The sequence below is a fragment of the Lutjanus erythropterus genome, chromosome 16, assembly GCF_056507025.1.
Source record: "Lutjanus erythropterus isolate fLutEry1 chromosome 16, fLutEry1.hap2, whole genome shotgun sequence".
NCBI lineage: Eukaryota > Metazoa > Chordata > Actinopteri > Lutjaniformes > Lutjanidae > Lutjanus > Lutjanus erythropterus.
Window position 1 is genome coordinate 27510068 of NC_139332.1, and position 23949 is coordinate 27534016.

Genomic DNA, 23949 nt, shown 5'->3' on the forward strand with positions numbered 1-23949 from the left:
AATTCTGAAATGTACATTATTTTTCAGTTTTGGGTAGCCTTACCATTTTTTCCAACCTCTGGCAGTTCACCACTTACCTTTGTACCATTTCAAGCTATTCATTGGACTCGAACTGCTTGAATTTCAATAAAAAACTGGAAAAACTGGGGTGTTCTAAAACTTTTGACTGGTAGTGTAGTTATTTTTTTAACTACTGGGTACCTACTTTGGCTTTGAAGCCAATCTGAAATAGCTGCCAAACTGTGTAATGACAAAGTCACCTGTTGCTCTGTGGATGATGTTTCCCCCATAGACTTACATTGTGAGATGCTATAAAATTGCAGATCCATTTTTTTGAGCATCACAACCCCTGCGAAATGGCTCCTTCCACTATCAGAATTTGATCCATCTGGTCCAACAACATTTGGAAACTCTAGAAGCCAGAGGAAGTCTCTGCTGCACTTGCTCTCTAGAACAGAGGCCCGCCTCCGATGCTGCATACACATCTCTAAAATACAAGCTCGGTCACTCACTCTGCAGGACCGCGAGTGTTACTTGAAAAGGTTAATATTTACCAACAGGAGCAGACTGGCCACACGCTCACTCAATAGATGAATCATCTTTCTATAATTACCTGTTGCGCGATTGGACGAATATATCAGCTACCTCTGATTAGCTGAGTTGATTGCCAGTTGCTTTTTTTAGCACCAATTTTTTGTCATTTCTCCTTTTGCAGATTTAATGGGCTGCACAGGTGACATTCAGTGGCACAACAAACATCAACTGAGCTGAGTGAGAGGAAAACAGCCTGTAGAGCCAGAATATTTTCACATCTAACGTGATGAATTAAGGATTTATTTTGACAAAACCAGAGCTGGTGGTTGTTAAAACAGTGGAAGGACTGACAGAGATGATTTTGGTTCCACCTTGGCCAATCACAGGTCGATAAAATAGCTGACAATTTAGTCTCATTCACAAAATAAAACAAAACTTAGTCTTTCAGTCATTTGCACACAGCGGATCAACATGCAAAACTGTGAATTTCGTCTACAAGCGAGCAGAAATTGTATAAAACTCTGATTATATGCAGGTGTTGTGAAAACTGCCAGTTAGAGACATTTGTCTTACCTGAGAAGATCTCACTGTCCAAACTTTGAGAGACCAGACACAGACCAAAGGTTTCTTTCTCTCTCGTCTAAAACTGACACAAACACATCCATTTGAAGACATTACAACTCAGGCAGGTTAGAGTTATGGGGGCTTGTTGTCTGAGGGATCGTGTTTAGTGCCTGTTTACCAGAATTTTTATCTAAACCGTGTACGCTGTATGAGTCAAAGTTCACGTCATTATCACCGTCTTCATGCTCCCAACAGCGTCAGTTGATCAAACAATATGATGAGGCCAAACAGAGCCATTAAAGCTAATGGTCAATAAAAGTAATGACCTTACCTCACATGAATGTGAGCACTAAATTCTTAAAATAAAGACAACCTCATATGCAAAAATACATTCAGATGCCAGAAATATCTTCATGAACAAATACTTTAATTAACACTAGAAGAAACAAGCATATAATTCACATTTTCAACATAAAATTATGCTGTTGTTTTTTTTTTAATTTAAGACATACTAACAACACAACGAAGCTACAAGCAAATTAACCACACAAAAGACTTTCTATATGAGTCAAAGACTATTTTTTCCCAAGAGGATGAGAATTCTTGTTGTAAATTAATAAATAAAACACACATAAACATTTTGTTCCTCAGCACTAATGGGGATGATTATTGATTTAAGACTTCAGAACTCTATTTATCTCAATTATAGGCAGAACATTTTGGTGCTTGTTGATGACTGCAGGGTTAAAAACATGCCATCAAAGCTAAAAAAAAAACCAAAAAAACAATAAGCCATCCTAATGTATTTGTAGAGTTAATTCCCTTCCTTTCTAAAACTCCATACTGTTGTGTTACTGAGCCAGCAGCTGCAGGTTGCTCCTCCCACTGGAGTTTGCGAGCGGGACCACCACCACCTGGGTTTTATCAGTGCAGGAGGCGGGTTTGAGGCGGGTGCGGGTGTTCATGCTGCGTTGTTCCAGAGACAGAGCGTCCTGTTTTCTGGAAAGATCCTGCAGCATGCGGGAGTGATGGAGCTTCATCTTCTGCAGAGAGTGCCTGAGTGAGGAGGGGACGGGAGAAAGTTTTACAGTTATTTCTTTCACCTTCTGGTGTTAGAAACATACAACTATTATGAATTGCTTCATATCCGTAGGCCTAAAAAAATTATTTAAAAAGTTTATCATAAAAAACTAAATAAATTGGTAAAAGACAGTGATCATGAAAAGTTATGTTTCATGCAACATTAATGAAAACTGTTTAAGCCTTGTTTACACCCTGGTATTTGGCATTTTGTGGCATAATTAACGAGCCTGCTAAATGAACATCAGCAGAATGGGGCTCTGAAATTATAATAAAACTCTGCAGGTGTAAACAGCTCTAAAGTGAAAACAAAAAAAATTTACATCACAATGTTAGGCCTCCTGTCCTGGCTATGCATCAGGAAGATCACACCATTTCTCCTTGACCTATCGACCCATCTGTCTAAGGTGCTTCTCAAATGACACTGACTGCATATCGCATATCGCTCCAAACCCAAAGTTCAGGACTTCAGACTTGACTTGGATGTTGTTAGTCTTGACTTGGGACTTGAGTGCAAAGACTTTAAACTTACAGTAGTTGTGACTTGCAAAACAATGACTCCTCTGCTCAAGAAGAAAGTCAACATTCCTAAATGTGTATTTTGTCCTTTGTTTTAACAGAGAAGTAGGTACAGTATATTTTAAGTCATATGTTCGCTGAATGACTGGATGTTTTTTTGTGTGTGTTTTGATGTTGAATGTGATGTTTGGCTTACATTTATGTGTAACTTTATTTGGCACAAAACTCTTATTTATTTATTTTTTAAACTATTAGCCCCACTTGGTGATAATAGAAGCAAATTTCAGACTCACTGAGCTTCAGAAAGTTTCTGTTTCAGAGCCATGGTTGTTGCCTCCAGCTGATGGACTTCACTAACGAGGCCGTGCTGCACCTGCAAACAAACAGGATCAACGTAATATATAACATGGGTCATTTTTAAACATTTTAATGCCTAAATGTCGCATATTATAGCTTTAAACCTCGTCTCTGCACAGGTCCATGCCAGGTCTGTTGGTCCTGTTCTCCAGTCTGGTGTGAGCCAGTTTCAGGGGGGCCGTTTTCGCCTGCAGATCTGCATCCAGCCTGTGGATGTCGCTCTCCATTTCTGCCATTTCATCTTCAGTCTACAGGCAGACGTACAGACAGGCAGAAACACTAATAATCTCTTTCTCTCGAGGAAAATGCCTGGATTAAGACCTCTTTGAGCCCCCGTGTGTTAAAATCTCTAAAACAGCAACCTGCACTTAAAAAGATGAATACCTTTAGATAATCTTACATTTTTTATTTGCCACTCCAGCTCATCGCGGGCCTGCCCTTCATGGTGATTACGCTTACGGAGAGCAAACTCTGTGGCCCTGCGCTGAGTGTCCAACTCATTCTGCAGCTAAGAAATACAAAGTAGAGAGAAAAATCTTTGCAAATGTGCCAAGTGAAATGAAAGCAAGATCAGTGAAAAATGTTCCCAGACTTTCAGGAAAAAACAAAGAGGGAAACATGAGTCAATCAAATCCTTTAAAATTCCCTTGTTTCATTTTTTTTCATTCAGTCCTGAGATAAGTTATTTTGTAAATGGGTTGTCGTGTCTTCGGGATTTGCTATAAAAGACTCAAAAGTAACTTGTGCATCTTTCATATCATATATTTGCACTGCAAATACTATACAAGCAGAGGTATTTACACCACACACACCTGGGCTCTGGTGAGACTCATGTCCTCCCTCATTTGCTGGGACACCTGCATGGCCTCCTGAGCACGAGCCACATTATACTGGCTGAACTGGACCCACTCCTGGGGGGTGCAGGAACTACAACAATGACACCATTTGTTCATTTTACTTAATGAGATGGTTTCTTTGAAGCAGGGTTGTTTAAGGTACTTATCAATAATCAGTGTATTACGTACAGTAGAGGTAATACACTGATTATAGATAAATACCTCATACAACACCACTTCAAAGAATCTAAAATATTTCTTTAATGAGATATGAGTTAACCAGGAAAATTATTCTACTGCATTCTGCTCAGAGGCTTACATCAGGATATCATGCAAAATGTTTGAAATAGTTAAAATTCTAAAAACCCTGATGGTATGCGCATTGGGTTGGTCTTCAGGGATATCTGTGGTGACTTTATTGTAAGTGACAGGCAGGACATGTCAACGTCCAGGGCGTCCATCTTGTTTTGGAGGTCACCAGTAAGCTGGTGCCGAGCCTCCTGCAAAACGCTGGTAGCGAGAACAAAGATAAGAGTCAGAGAAAAAGCAAAAACAGAAATTAGTACCTATGCGATTTTCACATAATGTCCCCTACCACAGTTGTTCAAAGGCCTTGTCTATGTGCTGCTGCAGATCTTGCTGCACTCTTTCAATCAGCTGCACTTCTTTTTTCAGCTGCTCATCTACGGGGTCAGTGACAAGCTCGAGTCCTCGCCGTCCGTCCCTCAGCGTCAAGCATTCCCTACTGACCTCCAGGGGAACAGCAGTGGCAGCCAGGGCCTGTTCGGTTTGCTCTTTAGACTGTCCCAACACACATCAAGGCTAAAGTCAGACAGCCATAGAAATGCACAGTATATGGGTCTGATTCTTAAAGGGATAGTTTGGACTGTTTCAAGTGGAGTTGTATGAGGTATTTAGTGTATTACCTACAGTAGATGGTGGTTGACCCGCCTCCAGTTTGGAGTGGCAGCAAGTGTACTGGTTTAGGAAGCTAAACAATGTACTGCTGTGTCAACAAACTGTATTTAATCACCTAAAAAACTGCTTTATCTTGCCATCAGACAACTTTTTCTGAAAGGAAATTTATGGCTGTCTCCAAAGCCACCAGACTCCATTTACAAAAACACAAATTTTACCTCACAGAACACAGGAATTGCTGGTCACTGCCTCAATTAGTTAGTTTGTTTGTGTTATTAGACAAAAAAAAAATCTGTATTTTGTGAGATTAAATGACTCATTTAAACAGAAGTGGCTAAAATACATTTACAGTACATTACTTTACCTCCGACACCATTACTCCTGCTGCTTCTCCAAACTGGGAATGTGCTGACCACAATTTACTGTAGGTAACTGGATAAGTACCTCGTACAACCCCACTTAAAAAAATCTGGAATATCCCTTTAAAAAAGGCTGGTATCTTTACACTAAAATGAACATAAAATGAGACAAACTCTCAGACGTTTTAGACATTTCTGGACAATCACCAGGGTCAGAGCCTCCATCTCCTCATCCACTTTCTGCGCACAGGTTTCTAACGCCTCTTTCCACCGAGCGACATCCCAAATCCGGTCACTCAACCTGCGAGAGGTGTCGCTTTCATCCCAAGTCGTCTAGAGATTAAAAGCACAAGAAAAATGACCCAGGAGGAGTTTATAAAAATGAACATATAGAGGAGTATGTGGACAATGAATGGTATTATGTAATATTCTTCATTATGTAGAGCGTGACACTAACTGTTTAGCCTCTCAACCCACCTTACAGCTGGTCTCGCTGCGTAGTGACCTCCCTTCCTGCCGGATCACATTAGAAACATATCGCTCGTGTTGTGCTGTGGCAGACAGCTGCTGGTTGTTGCTGTACCACTCTGACACACTGTGGCGCAGGGCAGGCTTTGCAGGAAGTGCAGACATCCTACTGTCGGAGCAACATACAAACATCCCAGTCAATGTCTGCGCCAAGTACAGCTAAACATGCAGGATTTGTGTTTGGTGACACTCAGGAGATCTGTTACTTAAGTAAAAGTAGTCCTAACCAGTCCACTCAAACTCCTACTTAAGTAAAAGTACAAAAGTAGCAGCATTAAAATATACTTAAATTACCATTACTAATTATGCAGAATGGCCCGATTCATATATATATATGTATACTGATGCATTAACGTGTTCATAACTTCAATATTGCAGATGCTAAATGTTGAGCTAATTTTTATTACTTTATATTCAGCTAGCTTGTGAATTCCTCTCTTACCTTATAATCTGAATACTAATAATACATCAAATATTATTTTATATTAAATTATTATCATTTACGTACTAATAATCTGAATCTGCAAAGTAGATAAAAATTAATGTTGCTGTGGACAAAGAAGTACAACATTTCCCTATGAAGTGTAGTGGAGTAGAATAATAAGTGGCACATAATCAAAATACTTAATTACCTTTTATTTTTATTTTTCTCTGTCATGTAAAGTGTCTTTGAGTACATTTTAAAGTGCTTCACACATAAAATGTATTATTATTAGTAGCAGTACTTGTAAATGTACTTAGTTACATTCCATTATTGAACATGCAGCACTACGAGGTGCTGAGAGATGACACAGCAGAATTTCCATTAGTAGTCAATATTAAATTATACATTTACCTCAGATGTGTTTTCATATATTATTAACGACTGAGTTTCTTAGATCAAAACGCCACTTTGAAAAGAGGACTCTCTCAAAGAGGAAACAGAAGCATTTGGCTCTGACAGTAAAGTCTGATCACATCATCATTTCCTTTTTCACAGACTAAATGACCCAGAAAACAACCGAAGTTGATGTGAGGTTGGTGTATAAAGGGCAATGAGGGGAATATAAGCAACATTTAGATAACACCTATACTTTAATTAAGTTTTCACTTTGTGAGATTTTATAGGCTACTTGTATGTCACTACAAGTCCTCCAATGGAAATGCTCTATTATTTGGTGCATTATTTGCTGGCAGTTAATTATCTAATCATTTAATACACATTTTTCACAGCAGTCATTTTAACATGAAATGACAAATAATACTAATTAAGGTTCAGTTCTATTCAGGTCAAACAGAGCCAGAGGGCTGCTGTTGTGTGTGTTGGCTCACTCAAAAAGCTCTGCTACACTAAATGGAACAGGGCTTTAACTAGTACTAACGTGTTTATGATACTATTTCACATGAATAAGTCTGCTGCTAAGCTTTGTACACAACATATGACTTATTCAAAAATGCATGTAATACTATAATTAAAAGTACCTGATTATGCTTTTTTTACTTTTTACTTCAGTGATACCTTTAGTACATAGTTGAAATGTTATGAGCCAGTTCACAGCCTCCAGTCTGTTCCAAGGTCGGGTGTCTTTTAAGTCACTTCTTAAAAACAATTTTTATAGACCTGCTTTTATTTGTCGTCTTTTCAAACTATTTTAATATTTTAATTCTTTTATTTGCATTTATTTATATTAACATTACATGATGTTGTCTTAGTACTCATTTCACTCCTTTTATTTATATATATGACTAGATAACATCATGAAATGTTGTCTCTTAATTTTTCTCCCTCTACTTTCATAATCATTTTTGTCTTTTACTCATGCCTTAGTTTTACTTCAATTTTAGCTTGATTTTGTCCTGCTCAGTTTGGTCTCATTCTGTTTTTATTTTGCCTCCTGGGTATCCTGATGTTTATCTTTAAAGTCTGTTTTTTAAAGGTGCTATATAAATAAAGTTATTATTACTCTCACTAAGAATACCACTTAATTGAGTACTGTATGATTTTTTTTTAATTGACTCAAAGATGCTGTTGTGTTACCATGCAAAGTTCTTGTATATTTAACTAAAAATATTAAGTTTAAATGAAGCAGTTTTTAGAGCTTTGCTAATACGATGCTACTTCATTTGAATTGACAGATGTACCAACCTGACATAGAGACAAGCAAATCACTTTAAAACAAAACAAAACAAAACAAAACAAATGGCACTGCAAAAATAAATTAATAAATAAATAAATAATGAAGAATCATCATAAATTGGAGAGTTAGAAAAATAAAGAGGTTTTGTTGTCATAAAACATCTGAGCTCCTCGGTCTTCACCCCTTGACGAAGTGACGGGGCCATAAAAGTGTCCTGTTCCTCCCAAAACATGACACCTGTTAACAGCTGACGTTAGCTGCTGCTGCTGCTGTTTACAAAGCTGAACGTCAAACACCGCGACGAGTTTAAATGTCATTTCAAAGTTTTCTTGTTGGATTTTACTCACCGGAGTTTTAAGAGGTTTCAGTTAGGCGGCGCGTGCTGGCTCCTCCGGTCCAGGTCTCCTATAGCAACGACTTACTCGAGCCGTCTCCAGGCAACGGAGCGACACAACTGAAATACTTTAATAATTGAAATACTGTGGCAACGTTCGTGACGACCTGTGTCATCTTAACCCGACAAGGAACATAAAGAAGGCAGAACATACGACAAGAAAAGTAATGATTAAGATTTTCACCATTTTTTTTTTCAAAGTAAAAAAAAAAAAAAAAAAAAGGACTTTTTCCTAATAAAATTTGTATTCCTACCTCAAACTTTTATATAAAATCTAGAAAGATGAATGTTGAAAGCTCTTGTTTTCAATCCTGATTCAAATTCTCATATTTTAATGCCATTAATGTTACTCATTTCACTCATATAATTTATTATGACAATATAATAATATTTTTCCAACTTTTCAATTACCTAGCAAACAGGTAACTATTTACTTTTTAGCTAGCTAGCAAACAAATGTAATGTACTCAGCACTCAGTTTTTAATTTATTTTAATTTGGCTGAGCAACCATCTTCATACTGATTAAACTTCCAGTTTACATCACTAATCTCTAAACTTAGATTTGAGTTTTTAAAATTGTGCAACAGAGCACTGCTTAATTTTAAATCTGGATTTACTCATTTTAAATCTGATTTTGCTGAACTGTGATTAGATCTGATCTTAGATTAAATTGTCGGTGCAACCCAGTTTGTCAGACCGCATTATATTCAGAAAGAAACACTTCCTTCATATATAAAACCAAGGCAAAATATTGAAATAGAAAAACAGAAATCGGAAAAGTTCCATTTGACCTTACTCGCTGCCAAAAGGCAGCTGGAAATGAACAAAGTGTGGGCAACATCTGTGATAAACAGCACTCAGGTATAAACACTTCTGTTTTATTGTAGTATCAGAATTAGTCATGCCAGTGGTTATATTTCCATGCTGTGGTGACTTTCAGTGTAGACAAAAGCTGGTTAGTTACAACTATCATCACTCGCATCCAAACTACCCTCAGCACATTCCTGACCATGGCTGTTTATTTTATGGTCTTCTCTCAGCAGCAACGGTTCCCAAAGTTTCAAAGAATTTGGGAATATTGCAAAAAAAAAAAAAAAGAAAAAAAGAAAAGCCACCACGGGTGTCCACTAAAATGCAGCAGGACTAGTGGGCCAAACAGAGACTGGTCTCAAACCAGGACCTCTCATGACTGAACCTCCATTTCAGTGCATCACACCAGTGACCTATTGAGCAGATATACAAACAAACCGTATTTTAATGCCCGTTAAAAATGACTCACGTTGAAAAATCATCTTCCGTACTCTTATTTATCTGTACATTGCACCTAATGGGGACACGACAGAGACCTAAACTCTATATGTAAAGACTTCATTGAACCTGGGAACCACTTACCAGTGCGCTATCCCGATTACCTGAGCTATGTTAACACCTAGATTCTCCGACAGGCTTCTATTAAGGCCTTGCACTAAAAATAAAACCTCCATGCCTGTGCTATCAAAGCTGCTTTTACTTTGACTGTCAGGAAAAAGTATTTACCGACGTTGGACTGTGTTTATAAAGTTTGTGAGCTCTGCCTGGTGCTTGGAGTGTCAGTGTTAAGAGGCAGACATCGAAAAAAAAGTTTCCTCATCCTGCACACAGATCAACTATATACACACACATGATCCTCTGACAGTAAAAGTATCCTAGTAACAGTAACGAGCAGGATCAAAATATCTGATTTGCCCGTTCTTTCTTTGTTGCTGGGGAAAATAAAATCAGGGATCAGCTTTTCTTTTTCTGTGAACACATTCCTTAAAGACTAATAAATTAAAAATAAATGGGAGCTATCATTCAGGTCACATTTAGTAGTTTCAAACACAGCAAATGTCAACAAAAAAAAAAAAAAAAAAACAGGAACAAGTAGGCGTCTGCGGTACGATAAAAAGGTGAAATCGTTAAAAGTAAAATTTCTGCGGCAGGTTCATAATTTAAAGTAAAAAGAGAAAAGTTTGGTGCAAGCGTGGTGGTGCTGTGAACTGAGGTTCAGTTAGCTACACAGTTAACGGATTTCAGAGCCTTCGAACAGCTGGAGGCGGCGGAGGCGTTTTCACTTCGCAGTCCTGCAGCGTTCATCTCGAGCCCTGCGTGTGTGTGTGTGTGTTTTCGTGGTCCAATTTCAGATGGAAATTGTCTCTCATTGTTCTTCCTTTCCTGGTATTGTTCAGGTGGGTGGGAGGATGCGACATTGTGTTTGTGATGTTAACATGTGTCCAAGTCCACAAATCACTGTGGCGTTGCATCTCCGTTGACTTCTACGCCGTGCTGCTGTAGCTGTGCTCGAAGCAGTGCATTATCGTTCTTCAATTCCTCAATCTAGAACGAGAAAAGAAAGATAATTAGACGCAAAAAAAAATTAATGGAGAAGAAACAATACAGCTGCATCCTTAAAAAGTACAAAAGTACAGAGGTTACAAACCTCTTTTGTATCAACAAGTAAAGTGAGGCCGCTCACTAAGTGGCATATTTCATTGATATTTCATATTATATTTAATGCATAACAATAACAGTCCAGAACATCTAATAAACTGTACAAATAACCCAAATAATAAATGCAATGACTGCAGGAAGTTTGCATAAAATGAGTTTCTGAACTTTCTATACAATTCTGCCCGATTTAATGCATTTTTAAGTTTATTTTGGAACGAATGAAGCACTTCACACATCTATTAGATAAGACAGGTGCGTTGGAGAGAGGCATGTAAACCAAAAAGTTGCAAACGGACTCCCACACACTGTCTGACTTGCAATACATCATTCATTTGTGATGTTTTGGTACTAGACCTTCATCAGACAAACAAACATTTTTTTTTTTTGCCTATTGCCTATACTGCAAGTTAGACAGTGTGCAGGAGACCTTTTGCAACTTTTTGCATAAATTTGTTTTCTCCGTCTTGGCACTCAGCCACTGTTCTGTTAGCTTTTCGCTACTTTTTTTTTAATTGCATCCTTTTCTGACGCAGGACGAGGCTGTTTCACAGAGTGAAGGCTCTGTGAATACAGCTTGTGTCACTGTGCTCTTATCCCCTGAGCTTTTTAAATGTCATGAAATAATAATAATAATAATAATAATAATAATAATAATAATAATAATAATAATAATAATAATAATAATAATAATCTCAACTTTAAAAATAACAGTAATAAGTTTTCTTCATAGAAATGAAAACCAACCAACCACTGGCTTGCAGTGTTATTTATCATCTATACTTTTTAGGTGCAAGTTCCTGCGTCTCAACAGTAATGTCGCTTTCCACAAACAATGACCTGATTACTCAGTATAATCCACAAACCTCATTGTGAGTCTTCTTTGTGTGGCAGAATCTACTTGAACTACAAAACTTAAAAGTTGCACAGGAAGTCAGAAAAGTGAGTCAGCTGCACTGCAATATCGAGCTCACATTAGCCAACATTATCCACTGGTCACATTATTTCAAGTAAGACTGAAGTGAACTAAGAGGGTATTTTTAATTTGTATGCATAAGAATTTGCTAATGCTTCATTCAAATTCATCATAATCTTGCTTTATTAAGTTATATACTGTATGTAAGGTAAGGTTAGCTTTTGGTTCTTGGCTGTTTTATGTTGGATTTTTTCTTAAATGTTTTGTTACCTGTCTAGATGTTTTCCCTCTTATACATCAAATTAAATGGGCAACCTTATGTTCACAGGCCTGCACCTTATAAGTTTTTTTGTTTAACAGTGTTTCTCAAACTTGTCAATAAATCAATTTGTACATAAATGAATGTTCTTGACCATTTTTACTGCCATTTATGCATCATATTAAATTAGCTTGACGCATGTTACTGAAAACATACACATAAATGAGATATGAATGCATTTAAGCTGCATTAAAAGACAATTTTGTTTTTTATTTCCTCTCACAAGGAAAAACACTACAGGACATTTTACCCTCCTTCATAAATGAGACAAAATAAATTCATTTAAGCAGAGTTAAGAGACTTATTTTTTCCTTTCACCAGTAAAACAACATTAGATATTTTTAAAATGCTTTTTAAAAAGTGTACTGCAAATCTTAAATTTGTACAGTCTTTTATATTTCTTGGTGACCCAAATAAAATCTCCTTTGACCCAGCTGTGTGTCCCGACCTCGTCTCTGGGAACGGCTGCTCCATTACACAAAATAAAGGCTCAAACGTGTGCATTCAGTTTAGGGTGAAGACACGAAAGGATCGATGTTCACCTGTTGTCTAAGCAGCTCGTTGTCCATCTCGACTCGCTCCACCTCTTTGTAACTCTCCTGCAGCCGCTGGTTACTCTGGCGCAGCTCTCGGATGTAGTCACAAGCTTTGGACAGGATGCCTCCTTTACTCTGAGAAACACAGCACAGTCAAATATGTTACTCACATGAATCTTTAGTGAACTTTCCTTCAGTGACCGAACCATTTCAGAGCCTTTCAGCCAAACTCTTGGGTACACATGGGGTGATATAAGGTGAACGAACTGAATAAGCACTGCCACATGTCCCTGCCTAATAGAAATACTACTTAATACAGCCTCTATTAACTGAGAATGAAAGTCCTCGGCTGTGGTTACAGCTGGTGTTTCAATCTGACTTTCAGCTTCAGATGTGCAAACATGCAGAGTGCAGAGAAAGTGCACTGATTCAAGTGGTCAGGCTTATAAGTCTGGATGTTGCCCTGCTTCGACACAGAGGGTAGAAAATGTAAAGCAGACGCACATTTAAAATTATCACCATATAAAGCAGCCAGTTTCAGCTGTTTGAAGGGTTCTTGCACCATTTTAAAAGCCAAATTCAGTACTTTTTAAGATGTCAGTAAATACAATTTAAGACCCCCAAATGTTGTCTTTAATAGAGAAGAGAGGCAATCTATTAAGTCACTGACTTCCTTAGAAAACAAAACTTTTCCTTTCCCTTGTTCAGTGTTGAGGATACTGTTAATTCAAACAGCTCAAGCTTACTAATAAGCTTAATAACAATCCTCAAGACAGCCTGTCCCAAGCCAAGTGTGAAGGAAATGTTCCAAATCAGGGAAGATGGCGGCAAAGACGCTGCGTATGTCATTATTCGACTTGAAAGGATGGTGCCTGCTCACTGTGTGAAGAACCCACAGCACCTCAACCCTTTGTGTTTCTGGCGGTGACACAAAACCCCTTACTGCTAAGGAGTTGCAAGGGAGTCAGAGGAAGTTGCGTGCACGCAGGTCCCCCCCCCCCCCTATACTCCTGCTGCTTTTCAGATTTTATGTGGAATTCAACAGCTTTCATCTCCATGGTCTCTCTAACTTGAAAGTCTTTGGGCATAAATTACACCTCGCTTCAATTCCTGCCGGTGCCAAACACATCATCAACTGACTGATGATGAAAAGACGACAAGAGAGCTGGTATAGATAGTTTCTTTTCTGGTGTCAGACCTTTTAAGACTTTTTAAGGAGCCGTGGGAACCCTGGAGGTGAAGCCTAAAAAACTCAGTCCTCAGAGATATTACACTATTGACAGCTGATCTCTCGACAGCACTTACCGCTCCAGTTCTGCTGTCTACACTGCAGTCAGGGATGATTTTTGAAAGTGTAACAATCCAGTTGTTAATCTTGTCTCTTCTTCTTCTTTCCACTGCAAAAAAGAAATAAAATAATTAGGCCCTTTCAAACTGAAAATTTTAAGGACCTATATACACATTAAAATACAACAACTAAGACATAATACAGCGTTGACCACACACCCTCATTGTGCTGTGCTCTTCGCCTCTCATCTCTGGGCGCCCGTGGACCCTCCACCTTCCTGTAAAGACACAGTAAAACAAATTTTACAATGAAATTATGAATAAAATGTCAGACTTTCAATATAAAAGGGATAGTTCAGATTATTTTAAGTGGGGTTGTGTGAGGTACTTATCAATAGTCAGTGTATTAGCTATGGTAGATGACGGTTGGGACGCCCCCAGCTTCAAGAAGCAGAGAGGAGTACCAGCAAGGAAGATAAGCACATGAACTGCTGTGGACAGGGTCAGGAACAGAATGTATTTCAGCCACCATTTTATCTTGCTGCCATACAGCCTTTCCTGACAGGAAACCACTGTTAAATAAGCCAAATAATGTTCTCTCCAAACCAACCAAACTCCACTAGAAAAACCAGCAATTTTACTTTGCAGAACACAAGGCTTGCTGGTGTACCGCTGCCTTGATCTGTTGGTTTGTTTGAGTTATTGCGTGACTTCAGTGAATCAAGACTACATGGAAGTCGCAGAATAACAAAAACAAACAAAGAAGGAAAACAACGGCAGACCAGAAACTCTCATGTTCTGGGAGGTAAAATGACTGATTTTGCTGTGGAGTTTGGTTGGTCTGGGGAGAGTGATATGTTGCTCCTATAACGGCAGTTTCCCATCGGAAACGTCTGTCTGACAGGAAAGTAAAGCGCTAAAAATATGCTGCTGTCCCTGTCCACAGCAGCACATTGCTTAGCTTCCTACACCAGTACTGGCGGCATGTCCATCTAATACTAATTACAGGTAATACACTGAGTATCAATAAGAACCTTATACAAGCCTACTTCAAATAACCTAAATTATCCCTTTAACCATATCTGTAGCAACTGACCTAGAATCCAGTTAACAAAAAAAGTCTTTAGTCAAACACATCTGAGCAAAAATCCACATTTTTTGGCTTTGTTATTATTTATTTTGTCTGGTTAATGAGGAGTAGCCACATGCACCATTAGACTTGGTCTTTATTATTCTTGACAGGAGTCACAGGCACAGCTGAACCTTCAGGTCCTCTGAAGTTTGTGGCCTCCAGCCATCAAATTAAAATGAATAATGTGCTATTAGCTTTATTTATGCTAACAGGACTCAGAGGATGTTGCTAGATTAAAGCTGTTAACTAAACCTGACTGTCACCATATAATTCACGATACAGGGAAGCTAGCGGCTGCTCAGTGATCCACCAAACGTCTGTCTCTACATCACATGATGGGCGCAGGGTGGGGGCGTATGTGAAAGTTCTTCTCACCAGTTTGAACTGCCATGCTGCAACATCTCGCTTTCACCAAGGTCTCTGGGGATGGCAGGTAAGTAGGACAGAGTGTGGTTTTCAGATGCTGGATGTTTTAAATGATGGATATAGATTGCTTTTTTTTTTGTATCTTCAATTGTACACACAATGACAAAAACTAATCATTCCAAACAGGGAAGGAAGAGGTAAAGAACATCCGATCCACTGTGAAGTTACAGGATAAAAAAAAAAGGGGATTGGGGAAATGTGGAGGTGAGAAGTCGTCCAAAACACGTGGGGAGATAAGAGAGTTATGGTGATTTTGGTAACTTCAGGGATGGGATGAGAGCGTGGGGAGGCGTGTTGTCATACTCACGCAGTGTAGGTGTGTGTGCGCGGTGCGATGGTGCGAGGGGCCGTCGTCTGCAGAACCTCAGGGGGGCTCATCATCACGTAAAACTGGCCTGGATTTCAACAGAAAAATGACAAAGAAATCAACATCAATAAGCAACTGACAAGTGTTTCAGTAGGCTACTGGTGGCAAAACATTAAGAAAAATATACATACAGTATTAGCACTTTAAATTAAAGTAAAGATCCCTGCAGTCTCTAGGAAATATATTCCACCAAACTCCCTGTAAGAAACGGTAAATGTAGTGAAATGAAGCAATTAATTCCTCAGTGTGTATTAAAAGAGAAATCTGAGTTCTAATGCTGACACATTGTTCTTCACTGGTGGTGAAGAATTACACACTATTTCAGGTTTCATGTTTTGCCCAACAAAGTAACAGCTACAGGCAAGGCTGGTAATAATGGTGTGTTCCATTTGAACTGGGATGTCATAATTTCCAAATTCCTTGTTGGAAATTTCAACAGGAAAGGTCCCTGAAGTCGGATTTCCAACTCGGAAGGTCGGAGGAGCCTCGCCAACCCCAACCTCAAAATCTAATCCAGCTGCTCCACACATCCACAGTAATGAAAGCTGTTAGTTAGCACTTATATCTAAATAAATCAGATGTACACACAGTATTATCTATGGACATATTGCCATGCTGTTTGTCTGCACACAATATCACAATTATCAAACGCCATTTTTCCCCCCAGACTTTTTGAATTCGAACACATTCAACTCGGGTGTGACGTCGTTCCAAGCTGCGACTTTTCCTGGTAAGGTCATGGTATAAGAAAGAGAAAGGTAAATGGCATGCTCCATCACACAGCAACATGTGTGTGGGAGTCACAGTCTTGACTGCATTGAATCCTGGTACATGTAGGCACTGCTGCACGGCTCTGTGAGCAGAAACAATCTGGTTTCTTGGTCAATACGGCGCACACTGAGGAATTTATTGCTTCAACTGACTACATTTCCTATCAACAGTCAGTGGACATCCACATGAAAAGTGCTGAATTTTCCATGTAAGGGCACAACGGCCAGTTCCAAACAGGGCATATGTAACGATGTGGGTAACCAGTCTGAACTGGCCATGCTATGATTCCTGCCCTGCACACGCACCATGTGTTTTGTGCGACCTCATTGGAAGCTGACAAAATATCTGCAAAATGCCATCGATTCAGCAACAAAATCTAATGACATAACATACTGAATTCTGTTCTGCTGATTTTGTAAGACAAGCTGTCGTTTTTTTCCCCACAGATGACTCTGAAGTGAAGCCGGGGCCATTTTCTCACCTCCTGCCTGTGTGATCGTTGGGTCGGCGGTGGCCTGCACCGACACGGCCGTGGCTGTTCCATCGCTGACGGTGGCGGCGGGGAAATATGCGAAACGCGTCTCTCCTCCCACCGTCTCCCCGGCAGGACTGCCCCCATTGCTGAAAGGGTTCTGAATAACAGCCTAGAAAAGGTAAAGTCAGCGACACGTTGGTCAATAAGGGTCAGCTACTGTATAATTATGTGATGCATGTCTTTAAATGTGTTCACATTGATAAATTAGACAGGTACATCATTCCACACCTGAGCCACTGCCTGAGGGGCTCCGGCAAACGCCGCAGTAGAGACGACGCTGACCGCTCCGGTCCCGTCGGCCGTTGCTTCTAATTGATCGTCTGTCACCTGAACCACACGATAGGTCACCTGACGACAAAGCAAACAGACAGTTTTAACAAAGGAGGAGCGATCGCACCATGATCTTTAGACATTTTTGTAGGTTTTCTTCACAAACTCAAAATGAAACCAAGACCTGCTAACAAAAGCAACATGTACCTTTGCTAATTCTCACCTCACAGTTATTCTCTGGCCCTCACATTTCACCGCACCTTTACATCTCGTACTCTTCTTTTTGTTTTGCTGAGCTTCAAAGCATGAGTAACCGTTATCAGGTGTTGACATCTGTTGTGCCATGAAGTCTTGAGGTTTGTGGTTATTTCTAGAATTCAAATGAATCGACTAGTGTGAAGATTTTTTTTTTTTAACCTTGTTGTCATTCTAACATATTTGCCATGGGACTTGCAATCAACCAACAGCACAATGAACTTCACCTTTTGCAAAAAAAAAAAAAAACCTTCTGCCAAACAAGAGTGAAATCATCGCTTAGCAAAACACACAACAGCTAGTACAGTGCTTTTTTTTATATTTATTAATAACACTCGATTGTATGAGTGCATTCAAACCCAAATACTATCTAGAATGACAGAATAAGACTGTATATCCCAATGCACAGTATGTCAAAATACCAGGTTGTCCAAGTGCATCCAGTTGCATTTTGCAGTATGCAACCCAGCATGCTTTTCTAGCTATTCTGCCCCACAATCCTCTGCATTGACAGAACCGCTGAGAGAGCAGACCGATGACAGCTCATTAACTGTGCATACTTTCTATTTCCTTTAAATGTCGTGCTGTAGACCGTGACAGCTGTATGAGCAAAGGGGTCAAAGTTCGAGGCGCTATGTTATGCCAAAACACTATGTCTCATTGTATGCATACTGCAAGCAAGAGTACGTACTCTGCAATGCCATCTGCAGTACTGACTTATCTTTTTATTAAGTATATGATTTAGTATTCAGCTCATTTTTTTTTTTGGGCCTTGCAAGGATCAGTGCTTTTATAAATTTGGTAAGAAATGTCAATATTAACACCAGCATTAATGTGTTTCAGTTTAGTTCACACCTCAAAAAACATGTTTAAGTGTGTAGTGTATATTTATATCATGATTTTTCCCTCTAAAGGTGTGTGCACAAACTGTGTTTAAAAATAAAATCAGGTTGACATCATTTTGACAGATACTGATTGCAAGTAATAATTTTAGAGGGAATGGTAATTTCTGAATTAAATTTTCACTGAAAAATGAAAAAAGATTTGGATATTGCACTCAGCCTTATTGCAGTTTAATAATATTTTGATTAACTGCTCAACGCTCGTGTGCTCACAGCCTTGTCTTGTTGTGTATGTGTGTGAATATTGTGTGTGTGTGCTGCGATGTTCCCGTCTATCTTGTAAAAAAGATCTTGATCTGAATGAGACTTCCTCAGTATAAAACTTAAAATAACTACCCAGCACATAAAAACCTGTTGTCGTGCGGAGGAGAAGTTCTCCGTGTCCTCACCTGTCCTCCACTGTTCTCTGTGCGGAACTGGTACTGGACATTGTGGTCAGTGGCGAACGCAGCCTGCGGGACACCAGTGATGGTCACTGCAGTCTGCTCCTCCGCCCCCACCGCCTCTCCTGCAACACACACAGGTCAACGACACGTTTCACATCTGCGACGCCGCAGCACCAGGGCACAACCATAAAAAACAGATGTGAGAGCGGAGGCATTCCTGCAGATGATGACTGCAGGCACGCACAAAGTTTAGTCAAACTTCTTCTAATGTGTCTCAAAGAAGCAAAACCTCACAGATTGTATTTTCAGAGAAGAAGCTGATTATTTGTCAGGATTACAAGAAATGAATCTCCCACCTTCCTGTAACTGCACCACTTCTTCTGTTTCCTGTTTGTCGTGACTGAAAACAAAAAGAGAGAACCAATGAGTCAATTTCATGATAAACTAAAAAAAAAAGGCGATCTATCAACTTCAGGACATCAAAAGTGCACATTTACTGGAAAACGGTTCCCACAAAAGTTCATTTAAACCAGGTCAAAGAGACATCCTTTAAAATGATGCACAGGTTTTATCCAACTAATCATTATTTGCAGAAACTGAAGAAAGACGCTGATGTCCATCGTACCATTTGTGGAGACTGTTTTCTCTTTATTTTGGCCTCTCCCTTATATAAAACAACTGTGGAGTAAACTGTCACGATTTATTACTGATCTCATCCCCTCACCTTGTTACTTTGGAAAAATGTAATGTTTGGATCCCTGAATAGGATGAAAATCTCTGTTCACAGTTCTATCTGAATAATTTGTTGATCATTTTGACCACAATTCATACTCACAAACCATAATTTGTAGGCAAAAAGTCAAAATTTTCAGAGCTGACTGTCCATATCAGACAATATATTTCTCCTATATCTGAATAAACAAACAAAAACACTGTCAAACATCATTATCAAGATGTTTTCACTGTTCATCCTTTGTCTTCAGAGCTGCAACGTTTAGCTGATTAATTAATTAGTCGATGGAAAGAAAATTAGTTGCCAATTTCTTTTTAACTGATTGATTGTTTCAGTCATTTTTCAAGCAAAAATGTCAAACACTTATTGGTTCCAGCTTCTTAAATGTAAAGAGTCGATGCTTTTCTCTGTCATTTATGACAGTAAATGAAGAGTCTTTGGGTTTTGGACTGTTGGTTGGACAAAAGAAGCGATTTGAAGACGTCACTTTGGGCTCCGGGACATTCTGATGAGCATTTCTCACAATTATTTGACAATTTGTAGACTAAATCATTTGTGAAGATAAACAGCTGATTAATGGAGAATGAAAATAATCAGTAGTTGCACCTAGGACTGGGAGATATGGCTTATAAATATTATCTCAATATTTTTTATGGTGTGGTACACAGTTTGATATGCACATCTTCTCTAAAATAACACACCAGATGTATGTTGTAAACTAACCAACACTTCACAACTAAAACTTCTCAATTAACAGTTGTTTGTCTATAAAATGTCAGAAAATGGTTCCTCAACAAGAAAAAGATATCCAGTCTACTGTCATAGAGGAGTAAAGAAGCCAAAAAAAAAAAAAAAAATCATATTTACGATGCGAGAATCAGAAAACTTTGACTTTTTTGTTTAAAAAAAGTTACTGAACCCGATTAATCAATTACCAAAATAGTTAGCAATTAATTAAATAGTTAAGCAAGTATACATTTATAAATGTTTTATATTCATCAGTTGCAACTTTATAGTGGTCATCCGGACAATGTAACATACAAAACGTAACCTTTGCAAGTTACATTCATGAGTACATAAGGTGTTATAATCATCAGGTGCAACTTTATAACAGCCAGCCAAACAATGTTTATAGACGGTGTACAAACTAATTATTAATCATTAACAGCATTACAAATAAATACATCTGGTGATCTTCTCTCTATGTCATGACTATTTAAAGGTTTACAAATCATTTGTTTATCATTAATAAATACTTATAAAGTATGTATAATGCAAGAATGTGTGCAACAACAAGCTGTTAGTTAACTAATTTCTTAATGTTAGTGAAATGTAATGTGATTGTCTCTTTTCAGCTATGATACAACTTATAAATTATAAAGTAAATATTTTATATTATACCAACTAATTATAAAATAACAAATTGTAGCATTTCATATAAATAAACATTGACTGCTATCATTAAGTTGCAACTGATGTATAGAAAACATTACAATTGCTTAATAATATTGCTTTATAAAGCATATATTAACATTATTTGAATTCTGTTAACAATGAAGTTAAAAATGATATAATGAAGCGTTACTACATGAAAAACAGTCAATTTCAAACGGAACCCAACAGTTATAATTAATATACTGTCTACGGTTGTCATCAATGTACACAGTATGTGGAGCAGCAGTGGGTGAAGGGCGCCCCCACGAGGTCACATGAGGACATGATAAATAAGACATAAATAAAGTGACACATAACTGGCGTGCGAGCGTGACACAAATCGTGTTTTCTGCAACTTCCAGGGGGAAAATCATAATTATTCGAGAAATTAAACTCGAGTTTAACTGTTTCGTTTAGCTGCACGAGGCAAAACAAACTTAACATTTAATTATAACAGTCAAACACCGCCCCTCCTAGTTAGACTTAAGCATTTTAATCCTAACAGAGTTGCATTAAACGCAACAGCAACAAAGTGCAGTTGGATGTTAAAATGAAATATAGTAATAAACTGCTGCTGTGCACTCGCTTTTCTTGTCAAGTAAATAAAGCAGCAATCGTGATGTTACACATTTGCAAAACGGCGCACAAATTCTGCTGAAAATGTCTTTAAACGCATCATCACCGCCCGCTGCACCGTCCCCGATTCAACCAGCAGGTAAAAAAAAACAAACAATGCACACATATTAAAACTATCTGTACCATGCAGGTTATTAACATGAACAGAGCGGTGCGTTACAAGGAGAAAGAGGGTTTTTAGGCCGTGGTGGGAGCCATGGCTGAGCAGGAAGCGGCCAGCAGCCTCTCACCTCGCCGAGCTGTCCAGACTCTGCTCCAGCATATCCATGAAGCTTTTGCGGGTGTAAAACGCCGATATTCAACGACACTGATTTACGGAGATGGAAGCGCTGATCACGGGGACAAACACACGGGTCATGTGAGGAAGACAGTCCAGGACACGTGAGGCACCGACCGGGCAAGGAGCTAAAATGGAGGCCGCTGCCGAGCAGGACGAAGCCGTCTGCGTCTGTGCGGAAAACCAAAAAAAAAAAAAAAAAGAAAAAGAAAGAAAAACAGAAACACTCCGGGTGTTTAAACGCAGCGTCACGCAGGCGGCGGGTCTCCGGTGTCAGATCGTTAAAGCCTGTCGGATTAACGGCTGGATACACGTATAGAAGATCATTCGCTTTTTTAAAGATATGGTTGGAAGTCTTTTTGTCCTTGGGTTTCTTTTTGTTGCTCCCCTGCGCACAGCTGCTGTTTATCCGCGCAAAGCTGCGGCAGCGACATGCGCCCAATAAGATATGGAGTGGACTACTTAGTACGCTTTGTTAGGTGATAAAATTAGCGTTTTATTTACCGTAATTATCGCGGTGTCACTGTAAGATTTCAGATACTGCTGCCTAGTATTCACGTGACTCCTCGGACGCAGAATTTGGTGCTTAAAAACGGATTATTACGTCTTTCACGGTTTATTTCTGCGTTAAAGCGCGCGAGTGGGTGGATTATTTGCCTTTAATCGTTAAAACGACGTTAAAAACATTTTATTTTTTCACACTCACTTGCCAGCATTGGTCTAACAGACATACGCTGACAGTCAGCTCTTCACGGCTCTCTGTTTTTTTTTTTTTTCCAGGTCCTTTCTGTGCCCAGGTGACCACAGAGATCCAATACGGGTTTTCCCACAAACCACATGACAGAAACTGTCCATGTCCGTCTGTGAGCCACGGCAGCGCACACACGCTGCTCGTAATTCACATTTTCATGTCCTGTTGGACAGCTGTAGGACCGATTTTCACTTCAAATCAGAGGACACGTCGAGTCCGAGCGCAGTTCACGGTGGATTATGTTGTTTTTTTTAATGTTTGTGTCAACATTTTCATCACATTCAGCGAGTAGGAGACGGTGGTGTGTTACGCATGGTTGTCCTCTGCAGAAAAATACAGCAAATAATCAAACCACGATTAAGATTAAAACATGTTTCCCCTTTTAAATGTTTGTTAAATTCATAACTTATGTTTTTAAAGTAACATCTGCGCTTCTTTGTGTTTCTTTCGGCGACAATGAGATTTTTCCATGAGGAGGAGTCACACTGCTGAGCTGCGTGGTGAACAGATGCTCTCAAATAGCTTTAGAGTTACGGACGAGGGCTGCGCAATCAATCGCATTTATTATCAAAATTGCAAAATGGCAAAGTGCGATATCCGATTCGCAGAAGCAAATCTCAATTTTCTGAAAAAGGAGAAATGTTTGAGGAAAGAAAAGCACTATAATGATGCACTGCAATGCTGCAGAGATGCCCTGCCTTTAAAATCTTGTTCTCCAGATCCAAGAAAAGAAGTTTGTTTGAGACAGACCCCAGCAAATGTCACAACTTCACCATTTTAGTAGTTTTTTCTTTATTTAAAATGAATGTTGTCATGCACAAATGATCATTCCTACTAATCATATTGTATATCACAATAGCAATTTCAGTAAAAAAACTTTCACAACATGACTTTTTTACAATATAGTGCAGCCCGATTATGGACTTGTAACTGTCCAGGATATTTAAGTTGTATTTCACCAACACCAGAAAGCAGTAATGCACATGCATCAACACTGAATACACCTTTAACGTCCCTCAGAACATCTTCACAATATAAAATATAATGGAGCAAAGCAGACAATAAAATAACAGTGTTCACAAGGGTTGGGTCATCTTATTTTGAAATGTAGTCAGTTAATAAATAAGAACTACATAGGACAGGATAATCTGAATACTCTGGGATTACTTTAAAATCAGACAGTGGTAATATTGCATCTTATACTGAAAATGATTGCAGTTAAAGCAAATAAAGTATGTTTTTTGTGTAGGGTTCTTCTCCCACCAGCTTATCTAAGGTTGGTTATCGTGAAAAAAAAAAAAAAAAAAAAACATGAAAAAGTTTCATAATTTTTAACCTGCCTC

The 23949-nt window shown here is 38.8% G+C and overlaps 2 protein-coding genes across 3 annotated transcripts; both read right to left on the bottom strand.

Moving 5' to 3' along the window:
- Positions 1-1610: 1610 nt before the first annotated feature.
- Positions 1611-5899, bottom strand: tekt2 (tektin 2 (testicular)). The gene is made up of 9 exons (XM_084738996.1): positions 5645-5899; positions 5375-5500; positions 4486-4691; positions 4257-4400; positions 3867-3981; positions 3455-3562; positions 3159-3302; positions 2991-3070; positions 1611-2154 (listed from the first exon to the last, which is right to left on the bottom strand). Exons 1-9 carry the CDS (start codon positions 5825-5827, stop codon positions 1950-1952), a joined length of 1311 nt encoding a protein of 436 aa, XP_084595122.1. The 5' UTR covers positions 5828-5899; the 3' UTR covers positions 1611-1949.
- A 3165-nt stretch (positions 5900-9064) lies between these two features.
- Positions 9065-22429, bottom strand: usf2 (upstream transcription factor 2, c-fos interacting). 2 transcript variants are annotated; one of them, XM_084738961.1, is made up of 11 exons: positions 21809-22429; positions 19132-19175; positions 18779-18897; positions 17191-17310; positions 16909-17071; positions 15597-15684; positions 15239-15283; positions 13951-14009; positions 13750-13841; positions 12451-12579; positions 9065-10562 (listed from the first exon to the last, which is right to left on the bottom strand). In XM_084738961.1, exons 1-11 carry the CDS (start codon positions 21844-21846, stop codon positions 10473-10475), a joined length of 987 nt encoding a protein of 328 aa, XP_084595087.1. In that variant the 5' UTR covers positions 21847-22429; the 3' UTR covers positions 9065-10472. The 2 variants fall into 2 exon arrangements, with proteins under 2 accessions (XP_084595087.1, XP_084595088.1); XM_084738962.1 differs by lacking the exon at positions 15239-15283.
- Between the last annotated feature and the right edge of the window lie 1520 nt (positions 22430-23949).

Coding starts and splice junctions, on each gene's coding strand:
- tekt2 (XM_084738996.1), bottom strand. CDS start 5,827: ATGTTTGTATGTTGCTCCGACAGTAGGATGTCTGCACTTCCTGCAAAG. Junction 4,692..5,374: donor AGATGGAGGCTCTGACCCTG/GTGATTGTCCAG, acceptor GTGTTGGGACAG/TCTAAAGAGCAAACCGAACA. Junction 3,982..4,256: donor CCAATGCGCATACCATCAGG/GTTTTTAGAATT, acceptor TCATTGTTGTAG/TTCCTGCACCCCCCAGGAGT.
- usf2 (XM_084738961.1), bottom strand. CDS start 21,846: ATGGATATGCTGGAGCAGAGTCTGGACAGCTCGGCGAG. Junction 15,685..16,908: donor AACGATCACACAGGCAGGAG/GTGAGAAAATGG, acceptor GTTGAAATCCAG/GCCAGTTTTACGTGATGATG. Junction 14,010..15,238: donor CAGCATGGCAGTTCAAACTG/GTGAGAAGAACT, acceptor GTGTCTTTACAG/GAAGGTGGAGGGTCCACGGG.